This window comes from Pyxicephalus adspersus, chromosome 2, assembly GCF_032062135.1.
Source record: "Pyxicephalus adspersus chromosome 2, UCB_Pads_2.0, whole genome shotgun sequence".
In the NCBI taxonomy this organism is placed as follows: Eukaryota; Metazoa; Chordata; class Amphibia; order Anura; family Pyxicephalidae; genus Pyxicephalus; species Pyxicephalus adspersus.
In genome coordinates, this window is record NC_092859.1 from 79,377,352 (window position 1) to 79,397,887 (window position 20,536).

The 20,536-nt window shown below is 36.3% G+C and overlaps 1 protein-coding gene across 1 annotated transcript in view; it reads left to right on the plus strand.

The window, feature by feature from the left end:
• Positions 1 to 20,536, plus strand: part of LOC140323815 (dynein axonemal heavy chain 3-like) — a 333,376-nt gene that overhangs the window by 273,141 nt on the left and 39,699 nt on the right. Inside the window, exons 41-42 of the mRNA XM_072401190.1 lie at positions 9,859 to 9,984; positions 19,260 to 19,437. Coding sequence (XP_072257291.1) covers positions 9,859 to 9,984; positions 19,260 to 19,437 — 304 coding nt within the window. The remainder of the gene's footprint in view (positions 1 to 9,858; positions 9,985 to 19,259; positions 19,438 to 20,536) is intronic.

A 20,536-nucleotide genomic window follows, 5' to 3' on the forward strand; every position in this document is an offset into this window, starting at 1 on the left:
ATAAAACTGCTGTTGTTTTGGACTGTGGAAACCCCAGGCTGGGGTTTGGACCCACATGAGTAACTGGAATTGGACACACCCTTGCTGTGGGGACATGGGAATGGACATTCACACCTAGGCTGAAGTAAGCCACCTTGTTTTTTCTGAGTTGCTGGAACGAAACAGTTTTGTTACATTTTTCCCAAATAAAGCTTGTGTTTTTGATGAAGACCGTGCTGCTGCAGTCTGAGTTGATCCCCAAACTTCATTTTATATATATATATATATATATATATATATATATATATAAAATTTTATATGTGAAGTTTTTAAAATGTATGGTACCCACCATCGAATGAGTAGGCACCCCTCACATCTGTAAACTTGATGTTTTGCTATAATGCCTTTGTCATTGTTGGACGTTGTTTGAATGGAAAGCGTTTAAAGCTCCAGACAAATAAAGAGAAACATGTAATGAAGTTTCGTATTCCTTAGGAATTTGAATATAGTTTCAGCAACTACTCAGGCTTTTTCCTCTTGATATTAGTCTCCTGTCATCTCTTGTGAAAAAAAAATTCATATTGGAAGTTGGGACAGAATTGGAAGCAAGTGTATTTCTGCACTATAGCTCAAATAATGAGAGGAGTGGGTGAATTATTGGCATGTTACTGTCAAACAACAAATGGTTGGCAGTGAGATGACACTCTTACATTTTTTAACTCATAACATTGAATGTTCTATTACTTTTCTGGCTGAACATAATTACAAATCCTTTGGTAGATAAGACTGGTTATATATGTCTTTTTCAATTTTGTGTTCATTTGCTTGTCTTGAGTTTAGCTTTAACAAAACTTCAAAGAAAGAACAAATTTCACAGGACCTGTAACGTCAGAGATGTTATAATTTAACAGCAGTGTTATAGAACACTTTTTCAATTCATGGTTTATTGTTCTACAAGTGGATAATTGTACAGAGAACTGTATTATTAATATAACGTACCAACATATTATTAGAAGAGAATTGTTTTTGCAGGGTATGTTGTGCTATTTTTCCAATTTTGATATTTAAGTTAAGTTTTAAAAGTCTTAAGTATTGTTGCAGACACCACTGAATCTGATCAAAGCTTTGATGTCTTTTTTGGCAGTGTTTCTAGAGACATTGGCCTGACCACTCTCATGATTTCTGTTTGTGTTGATGAACAGGTATACATATGGTATATAAATTAAGGATGGTTTTATTAAACCTTAGTAAATAATTGAAAACCTAGCATACAGCATCTGCTTTCTCCCACTGAGACATAGAAAATCCAACTATCTGACATGGTAAATAAAACGAGTGAGATGTGGAACATCTGACAAGGTGTGGCTTATCGGTCTGTCACTGACTTTGTGTAATGTGGTTTGTTTGTGTGTTGTATTAAAAATTTGATATGGGAAATAAATTTTATTTGACTCAAATATTAAGAAATCTGTAATAAATGTTTGGAATGTATATAGAACATTTTATTGGTATTGTCAACTGCCAATACATAACGTTCATATACAAAAGTTTGGGCACAACGAGCATTGGGCTGGTATTGTTGTGATAGGATGGAAAAGAGCATTAAACACCCTCCCCTGCCTTCACATTGTACCTAAATATTTCTCAACTTATACTGAGCAGTAGCCAACAGTAGCAACAAGGCAACAAGCTTTACCTGCAAGAAGAAATTTGCTGTCTGAAGGGTTTCTCTATCTATTCGGTAAAAGACAAATCTCAGTCCCAATCAGAATAAAAAAAAAAACCCTCCTAAGAAATACCATTGTGAATAAAACAGAAGAACTTAGACACTCAGAATATCTATTTCTCTTTTATTAGTTTTATAAAGTTTGAGTTACAAAACAGTCCACAGTTGTCTACAATTCTGTCACATGTAAAGGATCACTTCTACAGGAATTTTAACAAAGTCATAGAAAACTATGCAATTTAAGCATACTTTGTTTTTCACTTTAGTAAAAGGATGTGTCTTCCTGTGTAGCATCCTGGGGGTTTTATGAGTAATGTTTGAAAAGAAGAAGTCCATTTATGCTGTATGTCCCTTGGCGTCCTCTGGCTTTATAAGTTAGTCTACACATTTTCAGAATTTATACTTCAATGATATCACTTTGTGATGCCTGTGTCATGTCTCAGAACAAGTATGAATACCAATCATGTTTAAAAATTGTGTCAGAAATGCTAGGGGACATTCCTTTTTTAGACCAGTATTATAAGAAATGCTTTTTCCACTGGAATTATTCCTCTAATCAACAGTGGAAGCCAACTGTTGAATCTCCTATCACCCCTTTAGCGGACACAACGGTCACCAGGATCAGTAGTGGCAATAAATCCCCCCAGCAGAGACACAGACAGCAATAAAACTTGACAGGGGTTCTGTCCTTCTGTTTTCTAGCCAAAATAAAAGTTTGGTTTTCATGTTTCTCCTACACACAACTGATGCAACCTGGAAACGTTTTACCACTTTTTTACCAAATTTGAGAAACTCAATTAAAAAATTATTTCAGGGAAACTATCTTGTCAGGAGAGCAGGTTGGAAATATTATGCCAACGTGTTTTTTTTCTCCATTGGGACTACAGTAATATGACTGCACCTTGTTTTCACCATCAATCGAGAGCTTGTCAGCCAGGCACTAAATAGCATAAGTGCATGTTAGGGGGAAATATATTCAAGAAGCTGATAATGACTAAAAGAACATTCAAAGTCCTTTCTGTTTTCTAAAAAGTTTATACTGGCAAAGTTATATAACCAGTAACACACCAATGACAACCTTTAAAAGTCTTCTGAAACAAAAACAAAATGATTTGAGCTTGAGCCGAAAGTAATTCTATAAATGCCTAATTGTGTCCTTTATGTTTGGTTAAGGGGGATTCTGCACAGTAACTATTTCAAGTTTGGAGTGTTACATAGAAAGTTGTTATGATTATGAATCAAAGTTTTTGCTAGTTGAACAAGATCTAATCTTAACACAAAGTTAACTATACAATGCTTGTTTCATAGCTAAATGTTGCCCTCTATTGGTTCGGACAGATTGTTTGAAATAATAAACTTGTGTTTAATACACAAAAAATAAGAAATACATATCAGTAAGTTGCTAGAGTGTTAACATTACAGTGTTAGTAAACCTATTTTATTTGTATTAAGTGTATTTCATAACAGATAAACTGCTTTGTTTGCAAGAATATACCAGGTTACATTGGTTATATGTAGAAACATATTTTTCTTTCCTGGAAAGGTGAAATAAAATCTAATTACTACCTTATGATCAAGTTGGAATAAAGGCTGTGCAATGTAAATCAGACTCCCCTTTTTTCACAGAAAAACACACAAACAGCTAAAATGCAAAAAATATACTGACCATACTGGAGAAATCTGGCTGTTCAGAACAGAACATTTAGACTCTTAGAGGAGAAACCTTTCATGTAAAATCAGTTATTCACTGAATGTTTGGAAATCTCCCCAAGACACCACATGCAAGGATTTGACAGGGGCCTCATTTAAATGCCAACCTGAACATAACCCTGCAGCAACAATAAATGACCTAAAACAAAAACTGTCTGCTGGTTTAATGCATCAATACCTGAACAATGGCAATCCACATGGTATTTTGGTTGCAACTGCAGGTACCTTGTAAAAGGCTGGTTCCCCCATATTCCTTTTTTAGTTATCTCTACACTATGAGCAGAAATAAATGAGTAGAATTTACACCTTACTTTTTTGAAATGATAATACTAATACTGTAATGCAATGCTACAATCCTGATACTGTTGCTATATACAGTATATGGAGTACTTTATAGGTTTACATAATCTATCTAAAACACAGGTCATCCTGCTCATACAACGTAGTAATCAGGACACTATAAAACGTTCTGAACATTTATTTTCCACCCGCTGTCCAAGCAATGTGGTTTAGTCATGGCAGCTGCCTGATTGGGTATTCTCTGGGTTCTCCACTCTAATTTGCAAGTGCTATTTGTATTAGATGTTAAGCTGGTGGATATGGAGCCCTGCTTCTTCTTCTCTGATAATTGATATGCAGGAGATTGCTGAAGGCTAGTACAAAGGCATATTGTGATTCTATCTCAATATACATTGATGAAAACGTTAATATATAACTAAGTGGATTTATTGATTGTATTTTTAATTTTAATACATCTTAAAAAAAAAGACAGCTATTGACAGTTTTTTACCATTTCTTAGCATACTTTCAAGGAACTAAAGTGAACCTGTGCTTCACCCATGCAGGGTGAATAGACAGGTTTACTAATTCCTTCCCCTTCCAAGCTGCACATACTCAACTTCTGTTGGAGCTTTTACCTTACCAATACTCCCTATCCACCCCCATGTGGTATTTTTGGAGCCCCGGAGTGACCAATAAGTAAGCGACAGCATTCTTAAGTGGCAAACATTGTGGAAACATTGTGCATCTTTGGTGTGAAGAAGTTATGTGACCTAAATGTACAAATCAAAGGTTATGCTTACAAACTGAAAATTAGGTGGATGGACTTTTTCTTAGGTTTACAACCGTTTAAGCTAATACACAAAAGTTCATGTTGAACTTGCCCAAAATCCAGTGTACTTGTACTTTCCTGTGCACTAAAATTAAATCTCAGGCAATCTTTTAAACCTTCGCTGCTATCTTCTATAAACATCACATGAACTGCAACATAACTGCTTTAGAGATTTAAAAAGGGGGGTTCTTTTTAGTTCGAAAAAGAGAGCAGCCTAGGGTGACAACATTGCTCTCCTGTACATACAGCATGGTGAGTGAACATTGTACTCTTATAACAAGATGTGTGCTAATACTAGATTGTAAGCTCTTCGGGGCAGGGTCCTCTCCTCCTGTATCACTGTCTGTATTAGTCTGTCATTTGCAATCCCTATTTAATGTACAGCGCTGCGTAATATGTTGGCGCTATATAAATCCTGTTTATTAATAATAATATTAATAATAATAATAATAATAATAATAAAAGCAAAATTACTGGGGAAACCAAAAATAAATAACCCAGAAAAAAAGGGTGAAGCCATCACATAAACTAGCAAGCTACAATACATTACATTTGTTTTAATCAGACATAGGGGAAGAATATGACATATCTGTCTATCCTATGGAATCTTTTTATCAATTACGCTGTTCTCTACTGAATATCTACTGAAACGGTAACTAAAAAGTGTAGATCCCTTTTTGAAAAATGATGGATGGTACTTTTATTTCTGGTATATTATTGTACAATATAAACAGATTTTGTCTGAGTTTGAACAAACTACAGGGAACACCCAAAAATGTTTATGTTTTGTGTATGAGAAATAGTATTAAAAAGTAGCATCCAGGTGATTATAATGAAACACGGTGTGCTATTGTATTTCTCTAATTATACAAGGGTGTCATATAAAATAAATATGTAAGCTATGTTAATCTACAGTTCTGGACTTTAGGGGAGAATTGTTGCAATGAACAGAGTTCATCATATTAATTGCAAAATCAATTGGCATTTAGTGGCCTGCAGAGCTGCTTAAATTGCAAATTAACAGAGGCGTTTTAGCAGAAATCACAGGAGACAGCTGACAGTGGGGATGAATGCATGAATGATATGCAAGCAAGAGAAAAGAGGATCACCAGTATGTATGTAAAGAATTAATGTACAATATATTTATTATGTATATTACAACTATAACCGAGATATATTAAATAGGTTAAATTACAGTATCCTATGTAAAAAAAAGGAGATGAAAAGTCAAAGAAATAAGATCAGTTTTATTTTGTGACCCTTGAGATTTCTTTTCCTGGTATTTATTTACTAAAAGCTCCAGGAGGACAGTTGCATTCTTAGATTAGAGCTTGTTTAAAGAGGTGCTTCTAAAGCTATTCCTTCATTATGTATTAATAGTCACATTTATTGGGCAAGGTGTGCAGTATTATTAATGTTTCCCACTTCATCCAAGTAGGTTCCTTAGTTCCAATTAATGTCAGACACATACCCCAGCATTTCTGTCCAGTCACTTGAATCCATTCACCCTGGAATGTTTCAAAGCCAAGTTAATTGCCCAACATCACAATGGGAGGTGTGAAAATGTATGAAACATACCTATAAATACATAATTTGATTCCCATGGTACCATTAAATCAGAGACAAGTACTCATTTTAAGAATTACAAGTCTCAAGTTGTAAATTGTCAGATGGTTTTGGTGGAGATGTTAAAAAGCATTAAACATGGGTGACAGGTGATGTTGAAGACCTTGACTACTGTATAAGGATGGTTACTCTTGTTCCTCTTAGATGGCTCTTTCACGTTTGTGCTTTTAATTAAAAATTCCACTGGGTAACAATTTTTAACAAATTTTTTGTTGCCTTTATTTTTTTATCTTATTTACACTAAAATAGGTATGCTGATTCTGAAAGTGCAGTTAGTTTTTTTCTATCACCTCAAGTTTTTTCTCTACCGCTTATATGAATGTGATTACTGTAGTTTGGATTTGTATAGGCTATAAATTTACATGCAAGACAGTGTGGTCAGAGGTTGTGCGCTGCTCTACGTAGTGAAAAAGCAAAATTTTTTTTTCTACTTACACACGTATTTTCTTCCTTTCAGATCATGTCTGGCTCTGCTGCTTCTCGTCGTAAGTGCCTAAACAACCCTAGTTTATTTTGTTATATTTGTGGCAGTTTCACCATTCCAAGTAAAATAAGTCTTGGGCCCCTCATAAGGTGTTCAAACAGTGTGTCGAGGGTTTATGGATGTGGACAAAGAGAACACGTGATAGGATGCCATTTGGTATACCTATGGTTTGGTTTGGCGAGAGCCAGGAGATCATTTCAGTGACTGTAACTTTTGTATAGTGAAAACTTCAGGATATAACAAGAAAATAAATGTACATAGAGTATCCTAGTCTACCATGGGATAAACGCCCAGTGGCTCATTTAAAATAAATCCCAGTGCTGGTTTTCGTTACACTACCCTCCCTTGAAGAATATGATTATGGTGATGAACTAGGTGACAACAATGATAAAGAGTTTGAAATTGAAGAGGACTTGATCAGCATGAGTTGGGAGGGATTTATTCAGCTTGAGTTGAGTAATTTGGCACGTGATTTGGGACTATTGAAGAAGGCTTCAGAACTCCTAACACCAAGAAATTGCATTTCTGCAATACTTTAGAACTGACAGTGGCTTTGTGTATTGCCATAACATACCTGGTTTAACCCCCCTAGGGTTCTCTCATTCTGTCATTTTTTGATGCAAAAAGTGATCCTATTTTTTTTCGTATAAATTTTTGTTTATATTGTGGGCCTGTAATTCTTAGGATTAACTCCCGGGTATAATTATTATATTTATTTATTATATTAGAATCATAATTTATAAAATAATACATAATTATAAATCATTATTATAAAAAATTATGAAATTTGTGAAGAATATGCAGACATAAAGAGAGTCATCACTGAGTTGTTGCAATATCACCAACACAATTGGGTCATCTGTGTTGACCTTAAAATGGTATGCTTCCTTCTTGGCCAGCAATGAGGATACACCAAGTATCCCTGTTATCTGTGCATGTGGGACAGCGGAGCTCGTGAGAGGCATTGGGTGGAAAGGAATTGGCCTCCAAAATCTGCCCTAAAACCAGGTGATCCAAACATTCTACATGAGCCACTTGTTGATAGAAAGAATATTATATTCCCGCCTCTGCACGTTAAACTGGGTCTGATGAAGCAGTTCGATAAAGCTTTGCCAACTGAAGGAGAATGTCTCAAGTACCTCATTTTGGCATTTCCTAGCCTGTTATTTGAAAAAAATAAAGGCCGGTGTGTTTGATGGTCCACAGATTCAGCAGTTCATCAAAGATAAACATTTCATCAGGACAATGTCAAAAGTCCAAAAGATTGCTTGGTTATCATTCAAAGCCATTGTCTAGACCTTTTTAAGAAACACATGAGCAAATATTAACACAGAAATTGTCCAGAAACTCTTGGAGAGCTACAAAATGCTTGGTTGCAATATGAGCATCAAGGTGCATTTTCTGCATAGCCATATTTCTAACTTTCTGGAAAACCCTGGTGCAGTCAGTTCTGAGCAAGGTGAATGATTCCACCAAGATTTGAAGGTCATCTCCCCTCCTATTGTGTGCTAATTTCCCCACCTACTAGATTGTAAGCTTTTCTGGGCAGGGTCCTCTCCTCCTCCTGTGTTACTGTCTGTATTCGTCTGTCATTTGCAACCCCTATTTAATGTATAGTGCTACGTAATATGTTGGGCTATATAAATCCTATTTAATAATATTATTAAAAATAATCCTAATAAATGGAAGAACGGTATCAGGGTAGATAGGGTGTACATATGATGGCTGACTATTGTTGGAGCATCCGGCAGGATTGTCCTAACACTGAACACTCCAGGAAAAACTATAAGCGTGAATTTTTACCTTAACTGCTTGCCCAATTAATTTTCAAATGTTTTACTGTAAAAAAAATGTCATAAAGTTTTACCAAATTTTTTTAATAACAAAATAAATTTAAATAAACAGTACATTCAAGTTATTTCATTATTTTTTCATTGTATGTAAAATTTGTATGGTTTTCACAAAAATGAGGGGTATCCTATATCATAACAACTGGATGTGATAGCAAAAACTGGGGTCATTTCTAGATTCACCACCCAAAACTTGGTAAAAAACAAGTGTAAGATCTAACTCAACAAAAAGTTCCCCAGTGTTCACAAAAAAATGTTTAAAGATTCTGAACTACAAACTTTACCATCTTCTGCTTCTTGACCATCTCTTTCTTGAGCAGTTGTTTTGTCCCCCCCAATGCATGGATCTTTCCGTTCGTCAATACACTGGACTACATAGATAAAGTTTGGATGTTGTGTTTGGATATTGTATCGTAGATGTAAAAACTTAAGGAGCCTAAACTCCTATAGTATATCAATCATAATGTAGTCAATTGAACAAGTTTAGGCTGAAAGGCATAATTCACTTAGCTTAGTAATTACAGTTCTGTTACTTCTACAGCCATCCATCCTGTGCAAGAAAACATCATGTTTTTTTTTTTTCTTTACATGCCCTTGCATTTGATTGGGTATTGCAAAGTGAACAGCCTGAACTCAGGTTTTTTTTTTTTTGTGCATGGATGTTTTTTGAAATGTCTTGAAAAGCACTTACAATGTTTGAATGCATTTATCCAAGTTATTACTTTTTTCAGAGGCGAGGGTAACAAAGGAAAAATCACTGTAACCACCCTTAAATACTAATAAATGCACATAAAGGCTCCTAAATGCTTCTATTATTTTTAGAATGCTGCTGTCTGTGTTCTCATTGCAGTCTAAATACGCAATGTCCAAATAACACTCTAATGTGTACTGGTAAATTGGAACAAAAAGAAACTTCAAAAATGAGCTTTTCAACACAACTGGGGAAGCAGGCTAAGTCTTAGTGAATTGCTGGGCTCTAAAACTACAAAAATGTAATGTTTGTTTAAAATCCTTTTAATTCCAGATGCTAACTCATAGGTTATCCTACCAATAGAATTTGGGATTTAAATTAACTTCAACAGCACCAAATACATGTCTCATTGATTAGGTTTTCAATGTAAAAAAAAAATCTTCCATGCATTTCTTATTTTTTTTTTATCAAGTTTGTTTACCCTTGGATCTTGGATACTATGAATGTATTTCCTATACAGGTGTCAAGGGAAGGTACAAGTTCAGACTGTAGCAGTAAATTCATTGTTGTGAATTACTTTTTATTATTGTCTTGGGTCTAAACAGGAATGTTTATTGAGTGGGCTGGTTACAATGTAGCTTTTCCTAATCAGTAATATCATAGTGATTTTCTTCTATTCAGATAAGCCAGTGGAAGAGCATATATGATTCTTCTCACCCTAATGAAATGGAATTACCGGAGCCATGGGAAGATCTTTTGACTGATTTCCAGAAGTTGCTGGTTCTACGTTGTGTAAGACCTGACAAGGTAAATGTAAATTGTAATATGCTCGGTTGAACTACATAAGCTATGATTTAAAAAAAATATCACAATAAACTGCAACATACAGGAAAAGTTATTTTGTCCTTAAAAGTCCCTATCATAAGACTATCCATTAAAAAAAAACATATTTCCCTAGCATAACATGTTCATTTAACACATTATGTGCATGTTATTTACCTCTCAAAGCCCCTTATGGTTAAACATTCAACAGTCTGAGCTGTTTGATGCTGCTATATTGGATGTGATGTCAGCAGCCCCAAGAGACTTAGAAACTGTCACTTAAGAGAAACCCTTTTTTTTTTTCTTTTACTATATATAAAGGTTATGAAGGTAGATAAGGGGAGGAACAGATGAGCTGGGCCAGCACACAGAGGAATTCAAAGAAAGGAGAGGGCTATGATTTGCAAGAAGGCAGGGGATGTGCTGAGAACTTCAGGGAAATAAAACATTTATGAAAAGGAAAAATACTGCGAGTAAGCATTTCAAGTACACAATATTTAGGAGCTTTGACCTGCAGTTATTATTTTTGGTAATTTGGTGACATGGTATCTTTAAATATAGCCTTTTCAGTGGCAGATGTTTCTATGTCAAGTAAAATAGGTCAGTTTGATGGAATGTTATCAATATTTGGTTTTTTTTTTAATGACCTTGTTTTTTTTGTATAATTTGTAATATATTGTTTGTAAATGGGGAAAACATATTTGTATATTACAAAGACAGCCTCTGCTGCCTCACCTTACAGTGCTACACAATAGATGTGCTTTACCGCTCCATCAGTGACTTATTTAGATTATGTTACTTTCATTATATTAGGAAAAGTATACATTTTAATAAAAAATATTATAACATTGATTAATAAAAAAAATTGCTGAAATGTAACTGTGAAAACATGACTATAAATTTGTCTTTGAAAATACTCTTAATTTCCTCAATAAAACATAGAAAAGATGTAATTAAAAACTGTTTGATAGCATATATAAAAACACTTTGGTTCTTTTACCTTAAACAAGGAATAAATGAAACCAAAACATTTCTATTATGTATATCAATGTTAAAAGTTATCTGTGCATTTTTCTACATTCTAAAATATGTCATGGAGAATATGTAGCTGCAAACCTGGATATTGTAAAAAAAATTGGGAGAACCAAAGGTATGAAAAATTAAACCTTAAAGCATATTATATGGAAAGTAAAAAAGCTGCATGTGCAGTTATAGGTCACCTATTAAAAACCAGTTTCCTTGGCAGTGGACACTTCTGAAATAAATAGAAAAGTCCAACAGCTGATCCTTTCTTTTAAGGAGCAGTAAAGGACATAATAAAAATTTCATGTGCAAGCAATGGAAAATTTAAGTGAAATGTATTTTCGACAGGAGAAATCAGCAGGTCCTCCTGAAATCATGCCAGTCCTTTCTAATGGTGAAGATTGGCACACAGGAACCCTCGTTGCTTTTATTGTACTTTCCAAAAAATATTACAGCAGGGAAGAAACAGCAGATGTTGATTCCCAATATTTTATAGCAGCTCGGTGGTACCTCTCTCTGATGCAGCCAAACTTTCTGGGGGGGATTTTTTCGAAGAGTAAATAATTAGGTCAGATCTATTAAATGAGAACAGAACTTCAACTAATTTGTAGAGACCTCAGACTGTGTGTCTTTGCTGTGTCCAATATGTGACTAATATCAATAAATTAACTCCATAGGACATTTGCTAAGCTGAAGAAATAAAGAAGCACAGTGATGCATCACATATATTTCCTTCAGGGAGGATTAAAAGCTATTTCACCTTTTTATTTGCTCTGTTTCTATGCAAGTTTAAGCTTAAGAACTTAGTCACTGGGATTACTTTGCAGAAATATAGTGATAAACAGTGCAGGATTGACAGTTCATACAAATATACAAGATCTATTATGGGTATCAGATGACAGTTTCCTGATATGGCTGTCTTTGGTCAGATCAAATCACAATTTTATATACGAGGGGGTGCTGAGAAGTTCCTGGCATTGCTCAGAAGGAAGAGAGCCAGAGTTATGAAACAACACATTTATTCAACATATTCCCCCCTCAGACTGATGCACTTGGTACAGCATAGTTGCAGCTTTTCTAGACAGTTCAAATAAAAGTCCTTTGGTTGGGCCGCAAACCAGCTCTCAGCAGCATCTTCGCCGTCAGAAATGTCCTCAAAATATTGCCCCTTCAGGTGTTTCTTCAAATTCTGGATAATAGTCGGAAGGGGCTAGGTCAGGTGAGTAGAAGGGTTGGTGGACCGAATGGAAACCCAGGGTGTTCAATTTGGAAGCCACAACATTGGACGTGTGCACAGGTGCATTGTAAAGGATCTCTTTAGTCAATTTTCCACAGCATTTCATCTTAATTGCCTCCTTCAGCTGGTCCAGGAGGTTAGCATATTACTGTCTGGTGATACGGGAGTCCTGAGGTAGGTAGTCCACCAACAGAATACCGTCTTTGTTCCAGAAAACGGACGCCATGATTTTTTTGGCCGATTTCTGGGTTCTGAACTTTTTCGGCTGTGGGGACCCGCTGTGGCGCCATTACTTTGACTGTTCCTTGGTTTCAGGATCATAGATGTGGAGCCAGATTTCATCATCAGTCACTAACCTAGCCAAAAGGTCCTGTGCAGCTTCAAAATGGACCAAAACGGCCTTGGATGCTTTAACTTGTTCCTTTCTCTGATCACTGTTCAAACATTTCGGCACCCACTTCGCTGAAAGCTTGCGCATATGTAGGATAGTGGTGATAACAAACCCAACACGCTCCCGTGAGATGTCAAGTATCTGGGCTTTCTTTTTTGTGGATATTTGCCAGTCCTCAATAATTAGATTATGGACAGCATCGCAGGTTGAGGTTTCGGGGCGCCCACTGCGGGGCTCATCTTCAATGGTGATATGCCCAGTCTTGAAACGAGATATCCAGGTTTTGACAGTGCTGTAAGAAGGACACTTCTCCACCAGCGTTTTTGACATCTCAGTGTGAATGTCCTTTGCTGACTTTCCCTAGAGAAACAAAAACTTCATGAAGGCCTGTAACTCCATTGACGTGAAACTTGCTTGTGCCTCTACCATCACAGCTTCTCACTAAAAGAAAAAATAGATTTAAGAATTACAAAGACCTGTTATTTGCACAGTTACATATTAAGATATTAGGCTGTCATATGCCCCCACATTTATTTTTCTATTTCATCTGGAAGGGGGCAAAGCCAGGAACTTCTCAGCACCCCCTCATATATGGAACCTACAATATGCTGCATGTTGTCCTGGGAAGAACAATGAATTCTACAAGGTTAAAACTCTGTCCTAATCATTTATTTTTTCCCCTTTTACTTTATTAAAAAATATAAATTACATCTACCAGCACTGCTTGTGTTCTTACGACTCTATAGCAACAAACAATGTTTTACTGAACTGAGCTCCCATGTTTGTTAACCCAGCATCTAAGACCATAGCATTCCATAGTCGGTTCATGTTCAATTACCTAGGATATCTGTGATCCCCGCTCAGATATATTCAATGACCTATGAATATAGTAAAACATAAAACCCCACATTTAAGAAATGTTATACCTTTTTAACAAATTTGCCTTTTTTTTTTTTTTTTATAAAATATTTACAAACTGATATTTTCTATATTTTTTATTACTTATATACAATGGATATATTATCAACACACACAATATAGGGTGATTCTGTGACATTTACTTTTCAGATCATACCAGTCTTTTGTAATAAAAAAGATCATGAATGCCGTATTACTTTTTTGCTGCTAGGTGAGCTAACTGAAATTATAAAAAGCACTAGGAGCTAGCAAGAGAGTATGTTGCCCCTTCTACTGTATACATGTTATGCATGTAAAATACGGAATACTAAAGTTAACTGATTTAGGTTTTAAAGGCTATTCACTGATAATAAATAGGTTAACTCAATCAAAGTCTATTGGAGCAAGCTCGAGTTTGCCACCTGTGGACTACAAGTGGTAAATATAAATTGTTTCTATAATATATACAATATTAGCCCATAAGACAAAGACTTTATACTGCATATTCCATTTATTATCAAGTTTTTATAGTGCAAAAGTGCAAACTAGACTTGAATGATTTCTAAATAGTATATAATATCCAGACTCCAGTCTGGAAACTTCATTAAGAGTTTGCGCTGGAAAGATCTATATTTAGGTAGAAATAGGTCAGTGTTGGGTCTTGTCTAGACAGTAGCAGACAGACATGTAAAATTCATCTTGGAACTTCTGTTCCAGAGCACTCTGTAAGGATAAATATAAGAGCAGCTTTCGTGCCCGGGAAGATTTTGACAAGCAGCTGTGTGATCTGGCTGTGCTATCCACTAAGCAATATCTCACTGTAAACGGTTAGAATGTTATACACCAGGCTTCAAAAGTAAACAAATAAATACTCTTGATTATTGTGCCAAATCCTTCTTAAATTTAGAAGTACAGCATAGTTAGTATACCATCACAAGAAGTGCACAAGTCCAACTTTAAAAAATCTACGATCAGGCGGGTGGTTATTCCAGAAAAAAAACAGGCGAAGCCCCTTTTGAAATAACTGTTCACCCAGCCGTCAAATTTGGTTGCCAGAAAAACCGAGCAATTCCAGCCTTGTGTGTGTCGTGAATGAATAAACTCCTGCACGGCAGTTACATCATCTTCCCATCACAGACAATCAATATGGGTAAGATCACCTCAAAGAAGAAAAGAAGAAGGAAGATGGTGGTGCCCTGTGGTGGATCATGAATAGGTGAGTATCATGGGTTTAGGTTAAGCCAACAGTCAATTAGGAAACACACTTGCCAAAAATTTCAGCAAAATACATTGAAGTCTATAGCCTCTGAGGTTTAGTTTTTTTGGTATTTTTTTAAGTAAAATGCAAAGCCGCCAAATTTAGTATTGTTGTCACAACAAGTGGGGTTGGGGTGGTCAGGAAGACCCGTGCAACATGGTCAACCTTAGAGCCTTGTTAACCAGGAAAAGTGTGAGCAGTGAGCATGTGAGCCCCTTGTCTTGGACATACCAGATTCCCCTGGCTTCCTCAACAACTTGGGGGGTTAAGGAACATTAACTTATCCCCACAACCTTCCGCTCATGGTTGTAAGGGTCTATGGGGGAAGCTTATTAAAATTTAGAATACCCTTTTTTAAAAGCCCCCCCTAGTTAGCCCTCTCACCCTAGGGAATGATAACAGGAGTACATGGTATCCTTTACTCAGTCCCAAAAAGTGTTAAATAGAAGACCTAGGAATAAAGACACAAACAATGTAAAAAAATGATTTGTTTTTAAAAATAGGTACACAACAATACATATTAAAATCTTTAATTACGTCCCCAGAAGTAAATTCATCCTTAATCACGCCATCCAATGACCGAAAGCCATGGAAATCCACATCAATCACTGTAAGCACAGTGCTGGCCAGTTAGTTTACATTTGTAGAATCGGTTAGTGAGTCACTTAATGAATGGATGAATCATTGTCAAAGTTGACTCATCTATTATCTAAATAAGTCATTGACAGAAGCATATTATTTGGATGATTTGTGTATTACCTTGTTGCAGTCATAATTCTGAAAGAAGAAATAGAAATATTGCTGATTGACTTAAATTTGATGAATATTAACTTTCCATCTTTAAAAAAAGAGTTTTACCTTTTACTATTCATTTACGGTAAAAACACATGCCTTTAAAATTATATTCCCACAGGTCCTCCTGACCTCTACCCCAAAATACACGTTAAAATAGTTTTTTATACTTTAACTAACTTTAACTTTATCTAATTTATAAAAAAATATATATGTTTTTTGTGTAGGTACATGTTTTGCACATGTCTCTCCAACACCCAACTGTTACAGTTGAATATATGGGTAATGTGTTTTTGATCCCAAAGGAAAAAATGGGGTCATACCATGTTCAGTTATATATTCATTTATGGCACAAAAGCAATCATGTGAACAGTGAGATAACTGCTAAAAAGGTGGAATAATAAGTAGTACATAGAGACATTTTGTTGACTACAAAAATGTTTTCTGCAATCAACCTGTTAGGAAATGCTCATCTGTCCGGCGACTCCGTGCTGTGCACCATCGTGGTAATAAACACTGTCTGTTCTGTCAAGCAATGTCAATTGCGGCAGCCAGGAGATCTGGGATACCAGCAGCCCCTGCTTCCCTTTAGATGTGCAGCCTGATGGATTTATGGCATCCCCAGCATCCATTGTTAGGCTGTGCACAGCTGAAGGGGATTCTAGAGGCTGATCAGCTCCTGATTCAGTCCTGCAATGCTATTGGCTGCTGGGACTTTAAAGCCTCTCTGCTCCCAGAACTCGATTGCCCCCAGGACTTACTGCGCAAGAGATGGTGTCTGGGAATGGGTTGGCAGCAAGCCAGGAGCCCCCAGATAGCAGTACCAAGATTGCAACAGAGCCAAGTCCAGAATACAGAGCAGAGGTCATACACAGAATATCTGTCCACCAAACAAAGTACACAAGGACAAAACACAAGCAGAGTCGGGGTCACAGGCAAGGGTCGGTCCAGGCAGCATAAACTGGCAATGTCAGAAACAGTCAAGGGTCAGCAACAGTGAATCAAACGATAAATCTCCAGCACAGATTAGCCCAGCCAAACGCTACAACAGGCACTATTGACTGGGAGCAGGGAGGCTTTAAAGTGTTAGGAGCCAATAGCAGTGCAGGACTGAATCAGGAGCTAAGCAGCCTCTAGAATCCCTTTCATCTGTTCACAGCCTAACAAAGGGATGCTGGGGATGCCATAAATCCATCAGGCTGCACATCTAAAGGGAAGCAGGGGCTGCTGGTATCCCAGTTCTCCTGGCTGCCGCAATTGACATTGGTGGACAGAACAGACAGTGTTTATTACCATGATGGTGCACAGCACGGAGTTGCCAGACAGATGAGCATTTCCTAACACAACCTAAAAATGATCAGTGCTCATTAATAAATATAGTGTTGTCTTTTAGTAACGAGAATGCTGTTTCTTAGCACATACGAGTGAATTTATAAACTATGAGGATTAAAAAATGTCACAGACTGTATGGCAAATTAGATGCTTTGACCAAAGCATAGAACATTTCTGATAGATATGAGTTTTTATTGGCTCTTTTGGATGTAGGTCATTAAAACATTATGCATTATACAGTTTAGTTTTACTATTTATACACGGAGGTGACATTTATCCTTGGAATATATGAGCACATCTAATTATCCAGAAAAAACTCAGTTACTGTTACAGATAGCCCTATATTATACCTCCAATTATACTATGTTTAATGTCAGCTAAGTGTTGACAACTGCTGACATGTCTGAAAACTGAAAGTAAGCTATGTTGTCCACTATAATTACACAGTATAGTAAGACAGATCCACCCCTGCTAATGTGTATACAATACACTATTTTTTAGGTTGTGTACACATCATTTCACTTACTACTACATGGAAGGCAATAATGTCTTTCTCATCATTTATGAAAGAATCTTTTGTAAATCTAGAGCATGCATGTGATTCAACAGGTCATACCTGGACTTACAGTATTAATAATATTACCTAGTATTTATTTAGCGCTGACATATGCGTCACAAAGTCCATAGTCCTGTTACTAGCTGTTCCTCAAAAGAGCTCACAATCTAATGTCTCTAAGTTAGTTTTATGACTTTAATACAGTCTGATGTCAATTTTGGGAAGCCAATTACCCTAACTGCATGTTTTTGGAATGTGGGAAGAGTATTATCCGGAGGAAACCCAAGAAAACACGCAAAGATTCTGCAAACAACATGCAAATAGTGTCCTAGCCGAGATTCAAACCTGGGACCCAGTGCAGCAAATGCAAAATTGCTAACCACTCAGCCATGGTGCTGCACTACATCATTCTAAGAACTAATTTATGATCTGATCCTAAAAATATAAAAATTGTTCCAGCAGTGCTGCAAAATATATTAACAAATTATTATTAACTAACTGTTATAGACAAATTAATAACTAAACTGATTACCTAACTATTGTTTTTACTACATTTTATGACAATACTATATATATATATTTTTTTCCTTTTATTTTTTTTCTGTCAAGAATAAGCAAAAAAACACCTGGCATTGAGCCCTACTCACTCTTTTAAGAGAAATAGATAATTGCTAGAAGGGGAGGTGCCTACCTTTGACTTGAAGAGAAGTCATGGTGCTGCATACAGCTTGGACCTAAGCTTTAAACATTTCCACAAGGACATAGGGAAGACTAACACAGGTACAGTATCTACAAGCACCAAATGGTGCCAACAATTCAGCATCAGTAAGGGTCACTTTAAGCACTTATACCACTAAGTGCTTCCTGCCTCCTGTTCTCTGTGAAGAAGTGACCAAGAGGTCAGTGGAAGAAACCACCGAGCACCGCAGGGAAACCCAGAGGTCAATACCTTCAAAAGCACCTGGTTTTGAGGAGACTTCTGTTGGGATTTATCTGTCTCTGATTGCTGCTGGAAATGCCTTGCTCAGGAAGGGACCATAGACCTGAATTAATAAAGCTCTCCAAGGCTGGAGAGGATACACTTTCATCAGTGAAGCTGGGTGATCCAGCAAACCTGGAATGTATATGGTCCAGGCAAAACCAAATATATCGGAAAGGCATTTTACTCCATTTATTGTCAGCCTTCTGTAACCCTGACTAGTCAGTCATGATGGCCAAAGACCTGGAAGAGGTACGAATAAAGATGTGGACACTCAAGATGGAATGTGGTAAAGCAAGCATACCTACAAAATTGCAATTGGGAAGATACATTTATTTTATCACATGAGGGAACATCGCCTTTCCCTTCTGCAATCAAAAACATACCTACTAATGTTTTATTTTTGAACTTATGCTTTAATGTGAAACATTTGAAAAAGTACTGGACTGTAATTCTGCTTTTACAGTGATATGCTTTTTCATTGGCTGATAGCTGTCAGGGGGCAGGGCAGCCACTGATGATCACCAGCCAATAGGAACACGTACTGCAGTATTTAATGATTACAGGTTATAGCTGTTGTATACAGTCATTATGAGTGGTGGTGAGCTCACAGACAACTCTTCACTCCAAAACATAATGTGAGCAATGTGTTTTTACATTTCGTCAACTTTACAATTTGATGGGGCAGTTAGAATGATATTATGATAGAATATTTTTTTATGTAACTTTATGTCATATCATGCATTTGCTATACCCAAAAAATAAAATGTGTTTTGTGTGTTATGTTTTTTACAGATTATTCCTGCAGTCCAGCAATTTGTGACTGATAAGATGGGTCTAGCTTATATCGATCCTCCAACATTTGACCTGCAGCTTAGTTATTTGGGCTCTTCCTCTAGTACACCATTGATATTTGTGTTGTCTTCCGGTGCTGATCCTTTAGAATTATTATTAAAATTTGCAGAAGAAAAAGGTGAATATCTTCTATTTCCTACTTTCCTATTATATTTATATATATAAATGTATATATTTCCATAATTTCCTAATATTTTTGGAAGCATTTTATACAATGCTTATCAGGTAATGTTTACTGTTGAGGAAACAGTAAACACTAAAAACTTTTTATATATCAATTAGCATTGTTTAAAAATTTTGTAAATGTGAAATTTAAACATTCGCCAAGCTTATTGCTCTATTAGTACTCAAGGATCAAAATGTTTGACCCATTCTTCAGAACTTAACATGGCAAAAGTATTCTGAAACTTTCAGCTGCGATCATTTGAATTGCACACAATAGCCTAAATATAATTTAAAAATATCAAAATAGCTAAGTAAGTAGTTTTAAGTAAAACATGTCATTTGTGAATTTTAAATGAGTAAGTATTTATGTAATCACCTGTGCCGCAGACTAAAACAGACAGTGTCACAGGAGGAGAGGACCCTGCCCCGAAGAGCTTACAATCTAGGAGGTGGCCAGCAATACCCACATTCACAGTCCGCTGCTTCACCCTTGCAAAAGAGCCAAATTGTATTAATTTTTAGATGCACTAATACACTTTAACTGTCTCCGGCAATGAAGAATTCTGGCTTTAACTGCTAGTTGCCATACACAAGCACATTTATGTATATCCCTATTCAAATACTGATTTTCAGAAGGATTGTAGGGAAAGCCATATAATGTCTGCTTTACTAGCCGTTCACGGGTTAATGTTTAAGCAAACATGTACTTTGGCCATACAAGGCCCTATACCCAAAAATACATTCTTACTTTTACTATGCTCACTCAGCCACACTGTTGGTGAGTCTGTGTGACAATATTAATTAGGATGGGGGGGGTCTTTCCTTCAATGGAGTGGAAGGGCAGGGAAGGTGAGTATGTTCAGCTGGAGATAGGGGGTAATGACGTGAACCTGTTGCTATGTCCTGACTAAACCACACAGAGGTTTGCTTTAGGTCAAATACTTCTCTGTATTTGACAATATATAAACATTACAGTCATGCAAAACATAAAAAACATAAAAACTACTGAGCCAATAAGAACACTCATGGCAGTATTTCATGACAATAGGCTT